A 15,635-nucleotide genomic window follows, 5' to 3' on the forward strand; every position below is an offset into this window, starting at 1 on the left:
AAACTATATATAACTCTTATATTCCTAATATATCTCTACTTAAGATTCTCTCTCATGTTTCTTGTCTTTCCTAAAATTCTATTATATATTTTAAGTTTACTAAAAATTCTAAATCTGATTCTCCAACTTTTATATTACTAATATATCTCTACTTTGCTGCACGTCCAACAGCTTCTAAATGAATTTAGACCTGTAATATTTGGACCTGCAGTCAGCCAACTTAGTTTTTGGGCTCTAAGTTATGGATTCAGTTTGGTCCAAAGTAATTTGGGCCTGTAATATTTGCACCCATGAGTTTCTACAGAAAAAAGTGGCCCACGACATCACCTTTTCCGCTGTGTTCATTTCGATTTTTCCATTTAACACCATAATCAACTTTTGTTTTTTGCTCAATCCCTAAACCCTAAAACCCCTTCTTCTTTTTCACTTCCTAAATTCGTTAAAATAATTTATTGTTGCAGGCTCCGTATAGCTCCTCAAAGTTTCTAGAACTTTCTCTCCATCGCTTAACATAAGGAGAAGGAGAGAAAGAGAGGGAAACGATGGTTTGGTTTCAGTGTGAAGACTGTGGAGATAACCTTAAGAAACCTAAATTGCCCGGCCATTTCCGAATTTGTTCTGCTTATAAGGTTTTCGATTTCGTTTTTTTTTTTCATTTTTTGTTTATTTTTCCTTCACTTAGATTTTGAATGTCATTTATTTAAGTATGATTTGTTCACTTATTGCTTTTGTTTGTTGTTCTAGCTATCTTGCATTGACTGTGGGGAGATTTTTAGTCGTCAAACAGTGGAAAGTCACACCCAATGCATTACTGAAGCGGTATAGTCTCTATCTTTTTATGTTTTACATATTTTCACCGTTCGGATAATGTTCTGGTATTATTTTTTGAATTTTACCTGAGCAATGCAATTTATGACCTTAGTTTTCTATTTCGACAAGTTAATTGTGCCATTACTTGTAATCTATCCCCGCTTTAAGTTTTTTTTTGCAACTAGTCCCAGCAAAATTCTGATGCTTCAGCTTCAGCTTCAGCTTAGTGCTATAAATATTTGTATTTGGAAAATTTTCAGTTACAGGAATGGCGTATACTCACACTTAAACACATACACACACATTTCCTTTTAACACTTCATTGCAATTGCTGTTCCGGTTAACTAACTTGTGGAGCAGTAAGTTCTCTACCCAGTGTTTTCAAATATCACTGAGATGTGAGATCATGGTCCTTAGTCCATCCTTATCTTTCTAAGTTACAAACTGTGTGCTTAATCGACAAAATGACTACTAAATACCTCACTAACATTCTCACTTTCTATTGCAAAAACTGTGTAGGTTCGATTTTTGGTTTCTAAAAGCTATATGTATAATTGCAAGAAATATCTTCCTATTTCTGGGTGAAGAAATTGTTTTCTCGTGTCTAGCTACTGAAAAAAACATTTTTCTAATTCTCAGTAGTGAAATCATTTTCCAGTGATTGGTTACCAAAAGATTTTTTTTCAAAGAAAAAAAGTCCACCTAAAGGGAAACCATGACTTCCTAATTTGTAGGCAGAAGTCATTTTCTTTTCCAAACATCACAAGGTTATACATTTTCCAAAGTAATACATTTTCCACGGAAAACATTTTCCTCTATTCCGAACTTAGTGATATGTCTGTTTTGGAGTATGACGAGTGTTGATTGTGGAAGCAGTTTTCCTATGGTGCTTTTAGAAGGACAACACTTAAAGAGTAATACCATTTATAAGGCACTTTTGTGCCATATACAAAATTAACTTCAAATAGAATCATACAATCCTATTTTATGAGAACAAATTGTTACTTGAAATAATGTCTGAATCTTATGCCCAAAATCTGTTACAAAATCTCCAAATTTGAGCTTTTGCCAGAAGTCATTTTGAAAATTTACTAAATCTTGAAAAGTACTTTTCAAGATACTTATTTCCAGTAGCGTAGCCAGGAATTTTACGAAGGGTGTTCAACCGGATAAGTAAATAATTTTTTTATGAATGGGTGCATCGAATGTTGTTATAATAAAATACACAATATTTAGCTAAATCATAAAAATACAACAAAATTAACTATTGTATAAATCAAAACCAATATAAAGGAATCAACAAAAAAAATATTACTACTGAAAGCACAATTTAAATATATTATTACAATTGTACTCGACGAGGTCTCATCTCTTGAAATGTTTTTATAATAACCTCATTAGAAATAGTACGGAATACTTTTTTTTCTACATAAGGCACTATGCAACCGTCCAAAAATTCATCATCCATTCGATTCCGCAAGTCATTCTTGATAAACTTCTTTGCAGAAAAAGCTATTTCAACGGTTGCAGTGGCAACTGCCAGAAGCAAAGCAAGTTTCACTAAGTAGAATACAAGAGGATAAGTAATATTCTTCTTTGTCTCAACTAGTTTTTTTGAAACTTCACCAAGTCCACCTAAATTGGAGAACCTTTGATCAATATCACGTACATCAACAATATAATTAGCAAGTTGATCCTCAAGGACACCGAAATTAAATTCATCAAAGTCATCAGGATATAATTTAGCCATTCTCACTATCTTCCTGATGTCAAAACTAGAAAATGAATCAACTGGATTCAGGCAAGCTACTCCATGAAACAAATCACTTGTCACCTCATTGAAACGGCCGTTAAGTTCTTGAAGTTGCCAATCAATAATCTTATAAAACACATCCACACGATCCAAGAGCAATATACAAGTTTTGCTTCTTAAATATGAGTTTAGGCATCATGAAGGAAACATTTAAAAATCAAATAGTTCCTAATCAATATCCTTTCAGAGAGTTATCATCATAGAAGAAGTCCATAATTAACTTCTACGGTCTCTAGCTCGTGCCATGTGAAATGCCTTTATAATATAATGAACCATGAAAATCAAAATCTGAAAATTCAAGCTATGTCCCAAATTCGTATACACATCCACCAAATTTTTCCTTATTTTCTTTTTTAAAGAACAGATATATGTTCATGAATGATGAATCGGGTCATCTAAGTATCAGTTACTTTATTCTAGTTGTAAATTGTTTAAGAGATGTAGAAATATTTAGTAAATTTTCAATCTCTAAAGACTCTAACAATAAAATTCAGATTATAAATTAAGAAAAAAAAGAGAAAGAAAGAAGAGTCAAACCTGAAATTGAATCAGATTCAGAATTAGAGTGCAAGATTTCACGGGCATCCGACAATAACGCATCAGGCTAGCAAGGCAAAAAGCAAGGGATGGTCTTTTGTTTCTCTCCTTTGTGGTTCTTCTTTCTATTTTGAAAAAGTTAGGTTTAGGTCTAGTAAAGAGCTTTTAGAAATTTTTATTAAGTAGCTTTCAACTAAATAATGATCTTTAATATTTGTTTATTGAACAATTAAAAAAGAAAAAGAAAGTCAAAGGTTGGTTGGGATTTGGAAAAGAAGGAAAACGTGGATCTGAAGGCTACACTTATATTGCTTCTTGAAAATATAATAATATAAAACAAATGGGTTGTACCAAAAGCTTGCATTGAGATTCGAACCTACAATCAGTGGAACATTTTGCACACCCTTCACCACTGGGCTACCTCACCCGGTTGTGTCAAGGGTGTGCAAGCTATTGAATATATTAAAATAGAACATCATTTTACTTATATACGTAGTACAATTTTCCGGCGAAGGGTGTGCGCCTGACCACCCTTGGAGCACTGTAGCTCCGCCACTGCTTATTTCTCAAAAAAAAAAAAAGCACTCTCAAATGGGATCCTAATCTGTGCTTGAACAAAAAAATACTGTATTATTTCTCCATCATGCTATTTTCTCTTGCAAGTATTTACTTTCATATAGTATTTGCTTCCAAAACTGATGCGTCTTAACTGAGTGGTGTTTTGATATCCAGATTTTGTGTTTTCTAATTATTCTCTGTATGTCCTTCAGGAGAAATATGGGCCAAAGGGCCTAGGAAAAGCTTCAAATGGAACTCCTGCCAAAGCCAGCAGTGATTCAAAGCAGAAGCCTGATGTAGATATCAATGTTGGATTGTCAGACCGTCCACCTTGGTTTTGTAGGTCTGTTGAACTTTTTTTGTCTTTCTCTTCTTATTTTTGATTAGCTTTCTAAGAATGGGACGAAAAAGTTATGGATATTTGCTAGAAATGAGATGACATTTTCGTTGAAACAAACCAGTATTATCCTAGGTCCAATTAAATATTTTTGTCTTGCTGTTGCTGCAAGACAGGAATATTATTTGTAGCTCAAGAGTTTGTGTCATCCACCATTCTTGGTTGATAATCATCGACTCCAAGTCAGAGTGGACTTTTGTTTCTTATTCCCTCATCCATTCAAAGCTTTATAACTGCCTCAACCAGTGCTTTATCCTCCCTACCTAGATGTTCTCTTCTTTTCTTTTTGGTTTCCTCTTCTGGCTTGTATTAATGGGTTGCAAGACTTGTTTCTGATGCTTCATTTGTTCTTTCTTCTTTTCTTTTGTTTTCTGACTTTTCCTTTTTCTTTTTTAATATGATTCATCCTTATTTGACCTCAAAGTGATGTATCTGCAGTTTGTGTAATACCAATGCAACTAGTAAGCAGACACTACTTCTCCATGCTGATGGTAAGAAGCACAGAGCAAAGGCACGAGCTTTCCACGCTAAACAACAGCCTAAGCAGACTGAACCGACTGACCATGGTGTGGAGGTCTCTAATGACAACAATCAAAAGAGAGAGATTCTTGAGAACAAAGCAGGTGAGCTATTGAAGGAGAAAAACTTGAAAGAGGCAGAAAATGGTAATACTCACTCAAAGAAGAAAAGAAAAGACAGGGAATCTGAAAATGGTGACGCCAAGCCATCTGGTGAATTAGATAATGGCGAAGTAAGCCAGGTTGAAAAGGAACAGGAAACTAAGCGTAAGAAGGAAGCCAAAAAAGAAACAGTGAAGGAAGATAAAGCTGTTGTGGATGGTTCTAATGGAAACGACAGCAAGAAGAAGATAAAGTGGAAGAAACTGATCACATTAGCATTGAAATCCGTTTGTGTTCTTTCCATCTCATCATTAGTTTGCAACTTTATTTTTCATATATATCTTCATGAGCATTTCTTCCTCTTTTAAACAAGAGTCTTTATGTGTCACATCTTAGAGACTATTTTTATGATCGTATGCATTGTCTGGTATCTCTCTTACTCTCTTGTCACATTCGGGACAGAATTCTGATGGTGTTCTGAAGTTGAAGAAACTTAAAAAGATTGTTCTAGAGTCTGCAAATGAGTCTGGCATGGTAAAAGACGGAAGCCAATTCAGTGACATAATTGAGCATAAGGTCAGCTAACCTAATCAAACCGGATCGATGCTAGTTTCTTCGTGACTGATCCTTTAACCAAACGTGTAAGGGTGCTGACACAATTTTTTGTTCCTGTTTTCTGCAGATAAATTCGAGTTCTAAGTTCGTTGTTGATGGCAAATATGTGCGACTGGCAGCGAAAAGTTCCTGAGAATTTCATTTTGGAAGCTTTATAATTTTTACAACAAATGTTGAGGCAATTTATTGGGGAAAAGAAAACATTCTACAGCCAAAGCTATAAAACAAGCTTCACCTGTGATACTCACAAAAAACCTCACGACCTCAATTTGAAGGGAGTTTGTTCCCAAGTTTTGTCCGTGCTATTGGAAGTTTTAGAGATTAAATTAAATAAATACTATACATTTTGTAAGAAAACTGTTGAGGATGTTATGCGAGAGGGACTTTCTTTTTAAGTTTGTTGGCTTATCAGCTAAATTTGCTGGCATGAGGATCGTTAAGTTCTTATCATCATCGTTCTCGTTTCGTAGCGCATAATTGGCTGCTACTAATTGCCAAAGATCTGAGCATGTATGGTGAAGTTTCTGGGAAATCAGAAGTTATCTTTCAAAGTACTTGCGTTAAATCTTAAAGTATTTGGTCAAGTTTCTGAAAAAATAAGCACTCTACTTGTGAGTAGTTGCTGAAACTATTTTCTGCTGCTGGGAAGCAGCTCATAAACTTTTCAGGACAAAATACCATTACAAAAAGTTCTATATTTACCGAGCCATTCTCAAGTGCGGACAAGATTAAACTCTTGCATTATTGAAAACACATCCATGACCAAAGTCTTGTAATCCCGACCTCTCTGTTTTGTGATTATTTTACATTTTAATTGAATGCAATTAAAAAACTTAATTAAGTCATAATAAATATTTTCAAGTTCAAAGAATACTAATTGTAAAAAGAGATCTTTAAATGTCCATTTCATAATTTGACATTGAAACTCACTTTTGTAATGATTGACTAAACATAAGCTGCTTATATAAAACCTAAAAGAACCAGATTTTAAAACTTGGTCAAACAAAATATAAACAATGCAAGTAACATATTGGAATTTGGAAGCAATTTAGAGCTAATTCGGAGGCCCTATTCAGAGGGGAGTTTTTCCTATATATACTATAATAGAAACTTATTTATTTATTTGCTTTAGGTTTTGTAGTTTTCAAAAAGTATCTATGTTTTTTTTTACAAACTGTATGTATTCCCCTTAAAAAGCTCTCACCCCATTATTAGCACCTTCAATTAAGGGATTGAATTGTATCCTTTCCTTTTTTCTCTACTCCCATCCCTCTCTTTTCTTATACGCAGATCTGGAAGCAACTTCTTCTTCCAATATTATTTCACCAAATTTTTTCTTCCAATTTCTCGAAAACTCTATACAAGATACTTGCTTCTCGTATAAGAAGTCACAAGAAAAATACAAATGGACAAAAAAAGTCTTGAACCAAAAAAGAAGCCATACTCGCCGTAGAAATGGAACCAAAAAATGGTTATTGTTTGTATGGTAACATTTTCGATCCTGTACAATTTTGAATATCCATCACAGTAATTATAGGAAATCTGAAAATTTTCTACCTATACACGTTACTACTCTAAAAAACTAATATAATTCTGACACAAGATTGTATTGTACTTGTATCAGTGTTATATCAAGTATTCTTTCATGTATTGATGCATCAAATACAATTCAGATACAAATTTGATACAATCATGAAGGAATTCTTACACAATTCTTATACAATTACGATACAACTTAAAACCAACTCTAAACTTAAATTAATACAATATCGTATTATACTTGTATTAGTATTGTATCATGTATTATTTTAGGTACAAATTATGATACAACCGTGATACAATTCTTAATTATGATACAATTTTGATCTTCATCTTTTTCAAGTTTCAATCTAAAATATCCACCTAGAACCAACTCTAAACTTAAATTATGATACAATATTGTATTATAATAGTATTAGTATTGTATCAGAATTGTCTTAGGTATTGATGTATCAAATACAACTCAGATACAATTATGATACATTTATCATACAATCGTAATACAATTCCGAAACTTCTTCTTCCTCGAGTTTCAATCTGAAATTCTACCTAAAACCAACTTTAAACTTAACCAATCTCCCATAAAATTGAGATATGAACCCTAAGGATATTTTCAATCGTTTTCAAGAACACCCAATCCAAAGAAATCACAAATTCGTAAAATCCAGATATCTAATTCAAAACTTCGAAACTTTTTAATGGTATGTCAATGGCAGACTCCTCTACCTGCAATTTCAGAGATAATGTTGATGGATTTGTCAATAGTTGAAACTTTTTAATGGTTGTTGGTAGAATTGATTCAGAGAAATATATGATGCTACAATTTTAGAGAGATAATAGTTTGATTTGTATGAAAGAGAGAATGACTTTAAAATCTTTTGAAATTAGGAAGAAAATCGTGATTGTAGGAGACTAAATAAGTTGATAGATGGGGATGGGGGATACAGTTACAAATTAATCCCTATATTTAAGGGATCCTTCTTTTATTGTGATTTTGTACATAAATAGTAAATATAGACACACAATGTAATTTTTAAGGAACACAAAGAAAAGTAGTTAATAAGTTTCTAATACAGTGTAGCTGGGTAAAAATCCCTATTCTGTTCGGAGACACTAGCAATATGGATAACCTCTTTCTTTTCTTAAAGAAAGGGGACACAATTGAAAGTCTGTATAACTTGTCCTGCACATAAATCCATAATATTATTGTTGCACTTTTAACATGGAAAAACATGTATACAAACAAGAGGAATCTCAATAATAATCTTGATGGAATACTTGAGCAGGTATACATTTTCACGTGTATAGTTCTGTATATAAGATGTTTTTTCTTCGTAAGAGCATTTACAATTGGAGAGTTTAGACTCGAGATGTGTCTTTTCACTTGACTACAAAACAAGCAACAGCACAATTCTGACATCTTGGTCACAATAGATACGGCTCGTATAATGGAAGCTACAAGAAGAGTTTTACTGCTATGATTATTATCAACACAAGAGAACACGCCATTGCCTGCATAAGAGTGTAAATTCTAAATGCTGTTAGGACTGTCAAACTGTTAAACACTATAAAAAGTTGCAAACGACTTTTGAATTGTCACAGAAAACCCGAAAAAGGGCAGCCCGGTGCACTAAATTCCTGCTATGCGCGGGGTCCCGGGAAGGGCCGGACCTGCGAACCACAAGGGTCTATTTTACGCGGCCTTACCCTGCACTTCTGCAAGAGCCTGTTTCCACGGCTCGAACACGTGACCAGGCAGTAACTTTACCAACGCCAAGGCCCCTTCCATCACAGAAAACCAGAAAGGTAGAGAAATGCAATGTAATGCGTTTTCTTTTCCCCTCTTTTGATTGATCCATTATTTTGATGTTTTAGCGGGGGGAGGTGGGAATCAACTTACAGCAATAGCAGATGCAGCAAGTCCGGCACGTTCTCTAGGATCCTTGCGGTAGTAGTTTCCAAAATACAGTATTGTAGCATAATACCACAACAACGGGCATAGAAATCCCAGTAGAAATCTATTGGTAAATAATTATAAACAATCAGATCTAAAGGAAGACGAGAGAGAATGAGAGATAGTAAACGAGACGTATAACAGTACTTACGAAAACCATCCGACTCCACAACCAAAGCAAGGAAGAGGTTTATCATAGAACCCTGTTTGAAGGTCCTCTACATCTCTAATCAACGTATACTTTCCCTTATCACGATCTTCTGCATCACCTCTTTGTCCTATAATCACAAGTATCCAACTCAGAATTTCGGTTTGCTTTTCTCACTTCATCTTTTGTGACCAGTGTGGACAGATAATTGATAGATGTAACGAAGACGGAATAAAATTGAAGGGAATTTACAACAATAGCTGCCTTCATGTTTACAGCAGATACCACGGAATTAAAGACAGTTGGAAAAGAATCTACTCCATCCCACAACCCAAACAAATGGGAAAGCAAACCTATGAACAATACTAATGGACACACACACACACACAAACAAAGAGAGAGAGAGAGAGAGAGAGACGGAACAAAAAACTTAAAAGTTAAATAGGGGAAAACATGTATCAGGATAGTTTTCTTATGAAACATGAATCAAAATATTTTATCCTCGAACTATGAAAGACGCATAAAAAGGCCTCTAAAAAGTAACTGAATGAAGATAAAACTTGTGACAGGAAAAGATTAAGATATATTCTAATGTACTTCGAAATGTCCTAAAGCAATTCCACATTTATTTGCTGGGGAATGTGAAAACAGCATCAATAGCTTTTTGTTGTTCTTATTTCCGAATCTAGAATAAATAAGTTTCAAAGATAGAGAACCTCCATGGCTAAAAGTTTATGAAGAAAATGATCCTAACATACAAGTCATGCATTTAGAAAATGAGCACTCAATCTGTGAGCTAAATACAAATGCCGTCTCTTGGATAAAAGAAGCTAAAATAGTCATGGTACCCCAAAAGGTAAAGGAAATGGTTACCTTTAACCGATAAAAATAGATACTACACTTGATCATAGCCAAAAAGCCGAGAAAGGTATAGAAAATTGTTACCTTTAGACACTGAATAATACCGAGCTGACGGCCTCAAAAGGTCAAGCTGTTTGTCAGAGACTGATTTCACGAGTTCAACACTATTTCTGCCCTCTCCGCTTTCAAGAGTAGCACCTGCCAGACCCAGACATCCAATTAATTATGGCTACGAATTTCCTTATTTTGAAATTCTATTATTCAGAAGAATTTTAATGCTCAACTTGCAAAATGAAGGGCAAATACAAAATTTTCCTAAAAACTTACATATCCTAAAAAAATTTCCTGATGCAGAATTGCAAGCAACTGTACAAAATTCAATCCATGAACATTTCATCGCTTAGTAACAATATCTTGACTAACATGAACTCAGTATTCAGATATCTTTGAGAAGATATATGAAACGAGAAATAAAGTAGAATTTATCATGGGATACATGAAGAATGTGTCACCAACGAACAAACATATACGATAATCATTGTAATCGCACTAAAAACTGTCAGAAATCTGAAAAATGAGATAGTGAGTTACGTATAGGTAGACTAAGTGCTCACTCTTTTCCATATGTAGTTGGTTCTTTCAAGCTGATGGCTTCTGCCTTAAGGTTTTTGAGTTATCCCCTTGCGTGACCTTTAGATACCTGCGTTGAATGATCAAATAAGGACTTCAACCTTACTAGTTAACCATGTGATCAGCATTCAGCTCATTTAATAATGCTTGCAAATAGGAAAAGGAATTAACCACTAATTTATCTCAGCAATCGAGGAAAGGGAAAGGCCCATTATTACTCTACTAACCAATTCCTCGTAAATAAACATGCAACTAAAGAACAGCATGATCACAAGCCTCTCTATACACACACATCCTTTAATATAAATGAGTAACTTCTGAACCAAGAAATTCTCAGCATTGAGAAGTTCACATGCCTTGACCTGAGGTTTAATTCACCACATTCTAATCAAATTTCATTTTATAACCGAGAAATCTCCAAGGGCTAGTGGCACACGATTTTAAACTCAGTGAGCAATGGACCCTTCTCCACTTAAATATTAGGCTTTTATCTACTGTCGGTTTCGAATGACACACATCACGAGTTGCACTCTTACCACTAGACCAAAGCCTTGAGGGAAAATTCTAATACTAGAGATATCTTTAGATTAATTCAAGCATATTTACCCCATAATTTGATATCATTTTAAGTGTAACAATAAATTATTTAAACAGTTTTTGATTTTCCAATTGATGCTTAGCTCACATAATGGACAAAGCAGGCAAAATTAAGCACATAAAAGTGGAACATGAGGATTACAGCCTAACCTCCTAAGCTTTTAGCTTAATTTTCATAGATATATTCATATTATAATAAAGCTGATGAACCAAACTAATAATTTAACAAATATCAACCACCAGAATTATACAGAGGACAAGCCCACCAAAAAAGAAACTTCCTTTACTCTTGAAAAGGGATTGCCTAAAAAAGAGAGAAATTCCCTATATTCTTGGAAAGAGATCGCAAAAAAAAGAAGAAATAGAAGAAGATCCATAAAATTACTACTCTAAAATTCAAAGAAAAAGAGAAGAAGAATACCCAGAAAACCGACAGCTAAAGTTGTTGCTTATACAGTGAATAAACGATATAAAGTATAAACCCAGAGAAAGAAAGAAAAAGAAATACTAGACGATATACATAACCTGATATTGATGTATGAACTACTATATTCTATAAAAGGCAAAAGAGTAAAATTCAAACAAAAATATGAAATAGCAACTTACAGCTGAATTGCGAAAATTGAGTCTTCTAAGCTTGGGATTTTAGAATTTTTGAGTCTTTTCCTTTCCAAAGAGGAAAAGTAAGCGGTAGAGCAGAAGGAAATGAAACAATGGGAGTGTGTTTGGGTTTTAATAAGAAATGAATTATTTAGTTCCAAATTTTTAATAAGAGAGTTTTGGCTTCTTTTTCATTTCTCAAAAAAAGATTTTTTTTGAGAAAAGAAGCCAAAACTCTATTCTTTCCTCTCTATTTGTTTTATTTAAAGAAAAATAAAAAATAAAAAAATAGGAGTAGGTGATTTGTGAATATATGAGTAATGATTGATGGATAGCATATTCCAAAAGCCGTCTCATACGTCTGCGCCTTCCTCCCGCATTCAGTTGCAAGTAAACTATGACTTGTCTTTTAACCTATTCATATTAACTAGTTTCAGTGGACGTTTCTTGCACGTGCATAGGGATGACAAATGGGGCGGGAAGGCGGGTGGATTTAAGGCTATGCGGATTTAAAGTTATACGGTGCGGGACGGATGCGGAGTGGGTTGACATTATTTCTTAAAAGACCGATGCGGTGCGGGGCGGATTGCGGGTCTATGCGGGTTTAAGCGGATTTGCATAAGTTTTCTAGATTTGGCCTATTGTACAAGTTATCCACTGAGGCAAACCTTAAAGACCAGTCTATTATATTTAATACTTCACAGAAACAAAAATAAATCATTTATAATTTTCTTTTTCAAATACACATTTTAGTGAAATGTTAATTAAGTTTGAAATTTGAAAAAAAGAAAAAAGTTAGGCATTTAAGGGAATATAAAATGTTGTTCAGACAAATATTTTTATGATTAAATTATTAACATTTATCACTTAAAAATCATCTAATGAAGGTTCGTTACACAAAAATTACTATTTTAATTTTTGTCACTTAAAATATCATACAACCAAATCCTGAATTTATATTATACTAAACTAAACATCATTTTTGTTTCGAAACTAAAAGCATACAACATACTGGCAGCTTGAAGCCACCTATTCCCACATTTGTTTTCAAATTCCAAACCATCGAAAAAGTGACTCGCTCTTTTTCAATCCTCAATTCTAGTTGAACAAATTCTTAAAAAGAAAATTGAACAAATTCAGTACATGAGCAACAAAAGAGATTTTCATTTTTTGGTTGATGAAATTGAAAATCCAGCAAAAAATTAATTAAGAAAAACTAGGAAAATGAAAAAAAAAAAAAAGTTATGCGGGGCAGGGCGGGGCGGATGGACGCGGGTGTAGGTGTGGGGTTGGTGGATGCGGGTGCAAATACTATGCGGGACGGGACGGGGCGGGTTGAAACCTTTGCAGGTTTATGCAGGTTTGCCCCGCAACCGCACCGCATCGTTTGCCATCCCTACACGTGCATGCAACATCAGTCACTTAATTCTGTAAAATATCAAATGACATTAAAATAAGATTCTTAAAATAACAGTCACTTTAATGACAAAAATAAACGTGGTTGCATAAGTGTAGTAATTGAATATTTTCTGAACTTGCAAAGATAATAAATAATTGAGTTAAGTTAGTTATATATTATTTATAATTATAGGTACTTTATTGTATGAGATAATAACATGTTAGTATATTGTTGAATCTAACCTAATTTCTCTTTCATAGACGATGTTTTTGGTCCTAAATAGTCAAATTATTTAGTTAATGCTGTCACGACACAAAATTCTCATATTCGGACCGTGATGGCGCCTAACATTTCACTTGCTAGGCAAGCCAACGTTAGAATAATATTATCTATTTTAAAAATAATTTTTATATTATTAATAATCAAGAAAACAAAGGCGGAAGCAAAGTTTAAAACATAGTGAAATAATCAAAAAAAAAATAACGGTGTCTAAATACCATCCCAGAATTGGTGTCACAAGTGCACGAGCTTCTAGAATAATAAAAATAAAGGTCTGAATAAAATAAAGCTGTCTGGAAATAAACACACAGCTAAGGTACAGTAGACGGGGACTTCAGAACTGCGAACGCCGTGCAGTTATACCTCAAGTCTCCTCTGAGTAGCTGAAATCCGAGCAAGTCTATGGTACGCCGCTGGGACCAACTCCGAAATCTGCACAAGAAGTGCAGAGTGTAGTATCAGTACAACCGACCCCATGTACTGGTAAGTGCTGAGCCTAACCTCGACGAAGTAGTGACGAGGCTAAGGCGGTTCACTTACATTAACCTGTACGCAATATTAATAACAACAACAAATAATAGAAATAAATCAGGTAACTCATTTATAATAATTGAAGCCAACTCAGCAGTCATAATCCATTATTATTTCAACCAATTCTGTTGCAGCGTGCAACCCGCTCTCACAATATATTCCTTTTAATCAAGTCTGTCATATATTTATTTCAATCAAGTATATATATATATATAGACTTTTAAATAAATCTGTTGCGGCGTGCAATCCGATCCCCCAATATTGACTTTTAATAAGTCTGTTGCGGCGTGCAACCCGATCCTCCAATATAAACTTTTTATTAAGTCTGTTGCGGCGTGCAACCCAATCCTCCAATATTGACTTTTAATAAGTCTGTTGCGGCGTGCACCCCGATCCTCCAATATATCCATTTCAATCAATTCTTGTAGAAAAAATTTCTCCAATAAATGCAACAATTAATATAAGATTATAAGACAACAAGCATATAATAATTATGATTTAATTATGAAACAAACAATGACAAATAGCAAATTATTATAGAAATCAGGGAGAAAATAGGCAGTTTAATATTTAATATGCTATATGTCAAATAACAATTAAAATACATAATTCAAATAATATGTAACAATTAATGCAGGAATTCAAGAATTAATATTTGACAAAGAATAAGAGAGAAACAATTATTATAATAATTAATTTATGATTAAAAATAATTTATAATTTTTCAAGTAAGCAGGCAAACAATTAATTTGACGACGTATAGACACTCGTCACCTCGCCTATACATCATTCACATGCAATTCACATAACAAATAATTTAAGGGTTCTATTCCCTCAAGTCAAGGTTAACCCCGACACTTACCTCGCTTTGCAAATTCCAATCAATTATTCAACCACAACTTTTCCTTTTAAAATTTGCCTCTGAAAGCTTCAAATCTATTCACAAACAATTCAATATATTCAATACCAATCATAGGAATTAATTCCATATGAATTTACTAGTTTTCCGGATAAAATTCAAAATTCATTAAAATATTCGGCAGTGGGACCCACGTCTCAAATCTCGAAAAAACTTACGAAATCCGAACACCCATTCTGAGACGAGTCCATCCATATAAAAATTATCCAATTCCGATATTAAATGGATCTTCAAATCTTAAATTTTTGTTTTTGGAAGCTTTTAGAAAAATCTGATTTTTCTTCCATAAATTCACGGATTCATGATATAAATGAGTATGAAATCATGAAATATAATCAATATAAGATAAGGAACACTTACCCCAATATTTTTCCGTAAAAATCGCCCAAAATCGCCTCTTGAGGTTTTAGGTTTTGAAGATTTGGGAAATGAATCAAAAATCCCGTCCAAAAGTCATTTTGTTCAGTTGCAGGTGTCGCAATTGCGACCTGAGCTTCGCAAATGCTAAGAAACACTCGCAGTTGCGATGCCCTTCACAATTGTCACGACCCAATTTTTTCCTCCGTGTGACGTCGTGACGACACCTAGTCTCTACAACTAGGTAAGCCTAACATTTTGCGGAATATTGAAATAAAAATATAAATTTAACCAATTATTCAAAATACACAACAAATCCCAAAACCCGGAACATCGTGAATCACAAACTACAGAAGGAAAGATCTAGTATCTCTATACATTAGAGTCTAACAAGGAAAAATACAGAAGATAATAGACATGGGAAAGAGTAGAAGGGGACTCCGAGGTCTGCGGACGCGACAGATATACCTT

At 33.9% G+C, this 15,635-nt stretch overlaps 2 protein-coding genes and 1 non-coding gene across 5 annotated transcripts; 1 reads left to right on the forward strand and 2 right to left on the reverse strand.

Moving 5' to 3' along the window:
- Positions 1-399: 399 nt before the first annotated feature.
- Positions 400-5,745, forward strand: LOC107771467 (uncharacterized). The gene is made up of 6 exons (XM_016590831.2): positions 400-629; positions 745-819; positions 3,931-4,061; positions 4,554-5,022; positions 5,198-5,311; positions 5,418-5,745. The coding sequence occupies exons 1-6, from the start codon at positions 543-545 to the stop codon at positions 5,481-5,483; spliced, it is 942 nt and encodes a 313-aa protein (XP_016446317.1). The 5' UTR covers positions 400-542; the 3' UTR covers positions 5,484-5,745.
- A 2,380-nt stretch (positions 5,746-8,125) lies between these two features.
- LOC107771466 (uncharacterized) lies at positions 8,126-11,921 on the reverse strand. Of its 3 annotated transcripts, none has more exons than XM_016590829.2 (6): positions 11,686-11,921; positions 10,467-10,552; positions 9,937-10,050; positions 8,995-9,121; positions 8,790-8,907; positions 8,126-8,401 (listed from the first exon to the last, which is right to left on the reverse strand). In XM_016590829.2, the coding sequence occupies exons 2-6, from the start codon at positions 10,474-10,476 to the stop codon at positions 8,345-8,347; spliced, it is 426 nt and encodes a 141-aa protein (XP_016446315.1). In that variant the 5' UTR covers positions 10,477-10,552; positions 11,686-11,921; the 3' UTR covers positions 8,126-8,344. The 3 variants fall into 3 exon arrangements, with proteins under 3 accessions (XP_016446315.1, XP_016446316.1, XP_075095322.1); XM_016590830.2 differs by lacking the exon at positions 11,686-11,921 and adding an exon at positions 11,501-11,616; XM_075239221.1 differs by lacking the exon at positions 11,686-11,921 and adding an exon at positions 11,346-11,364.
- On the reverse strand, positions 9,731-9,923 carry LOC142174322 (U2 spliceosomal RNA). The gene has a single exon (XR_012703588.1). It is a non-coding gene; the product is annotated as a U2 spliceosomal RNA (small nuclear RNA).
- Positions 11,922-15,635: the final 3,714 nt, after the last annotated feature.

This window comes from Nicotiana tabacum, chromosome 2 (assembly GCF_000715075.1).
Source record: "Nicotiana tabacum cultivar K326 chromosome 2, ASM71507v2, whole genome shotgun sequence".
In the NCBI taxonomy this organism is placed as follows: Eukaryota; Viridiplantae; Streptophyta; class Magnoliopsida; order Solanales; family Solanaceae; genus Nicotiana; species Nicotiana tabacum.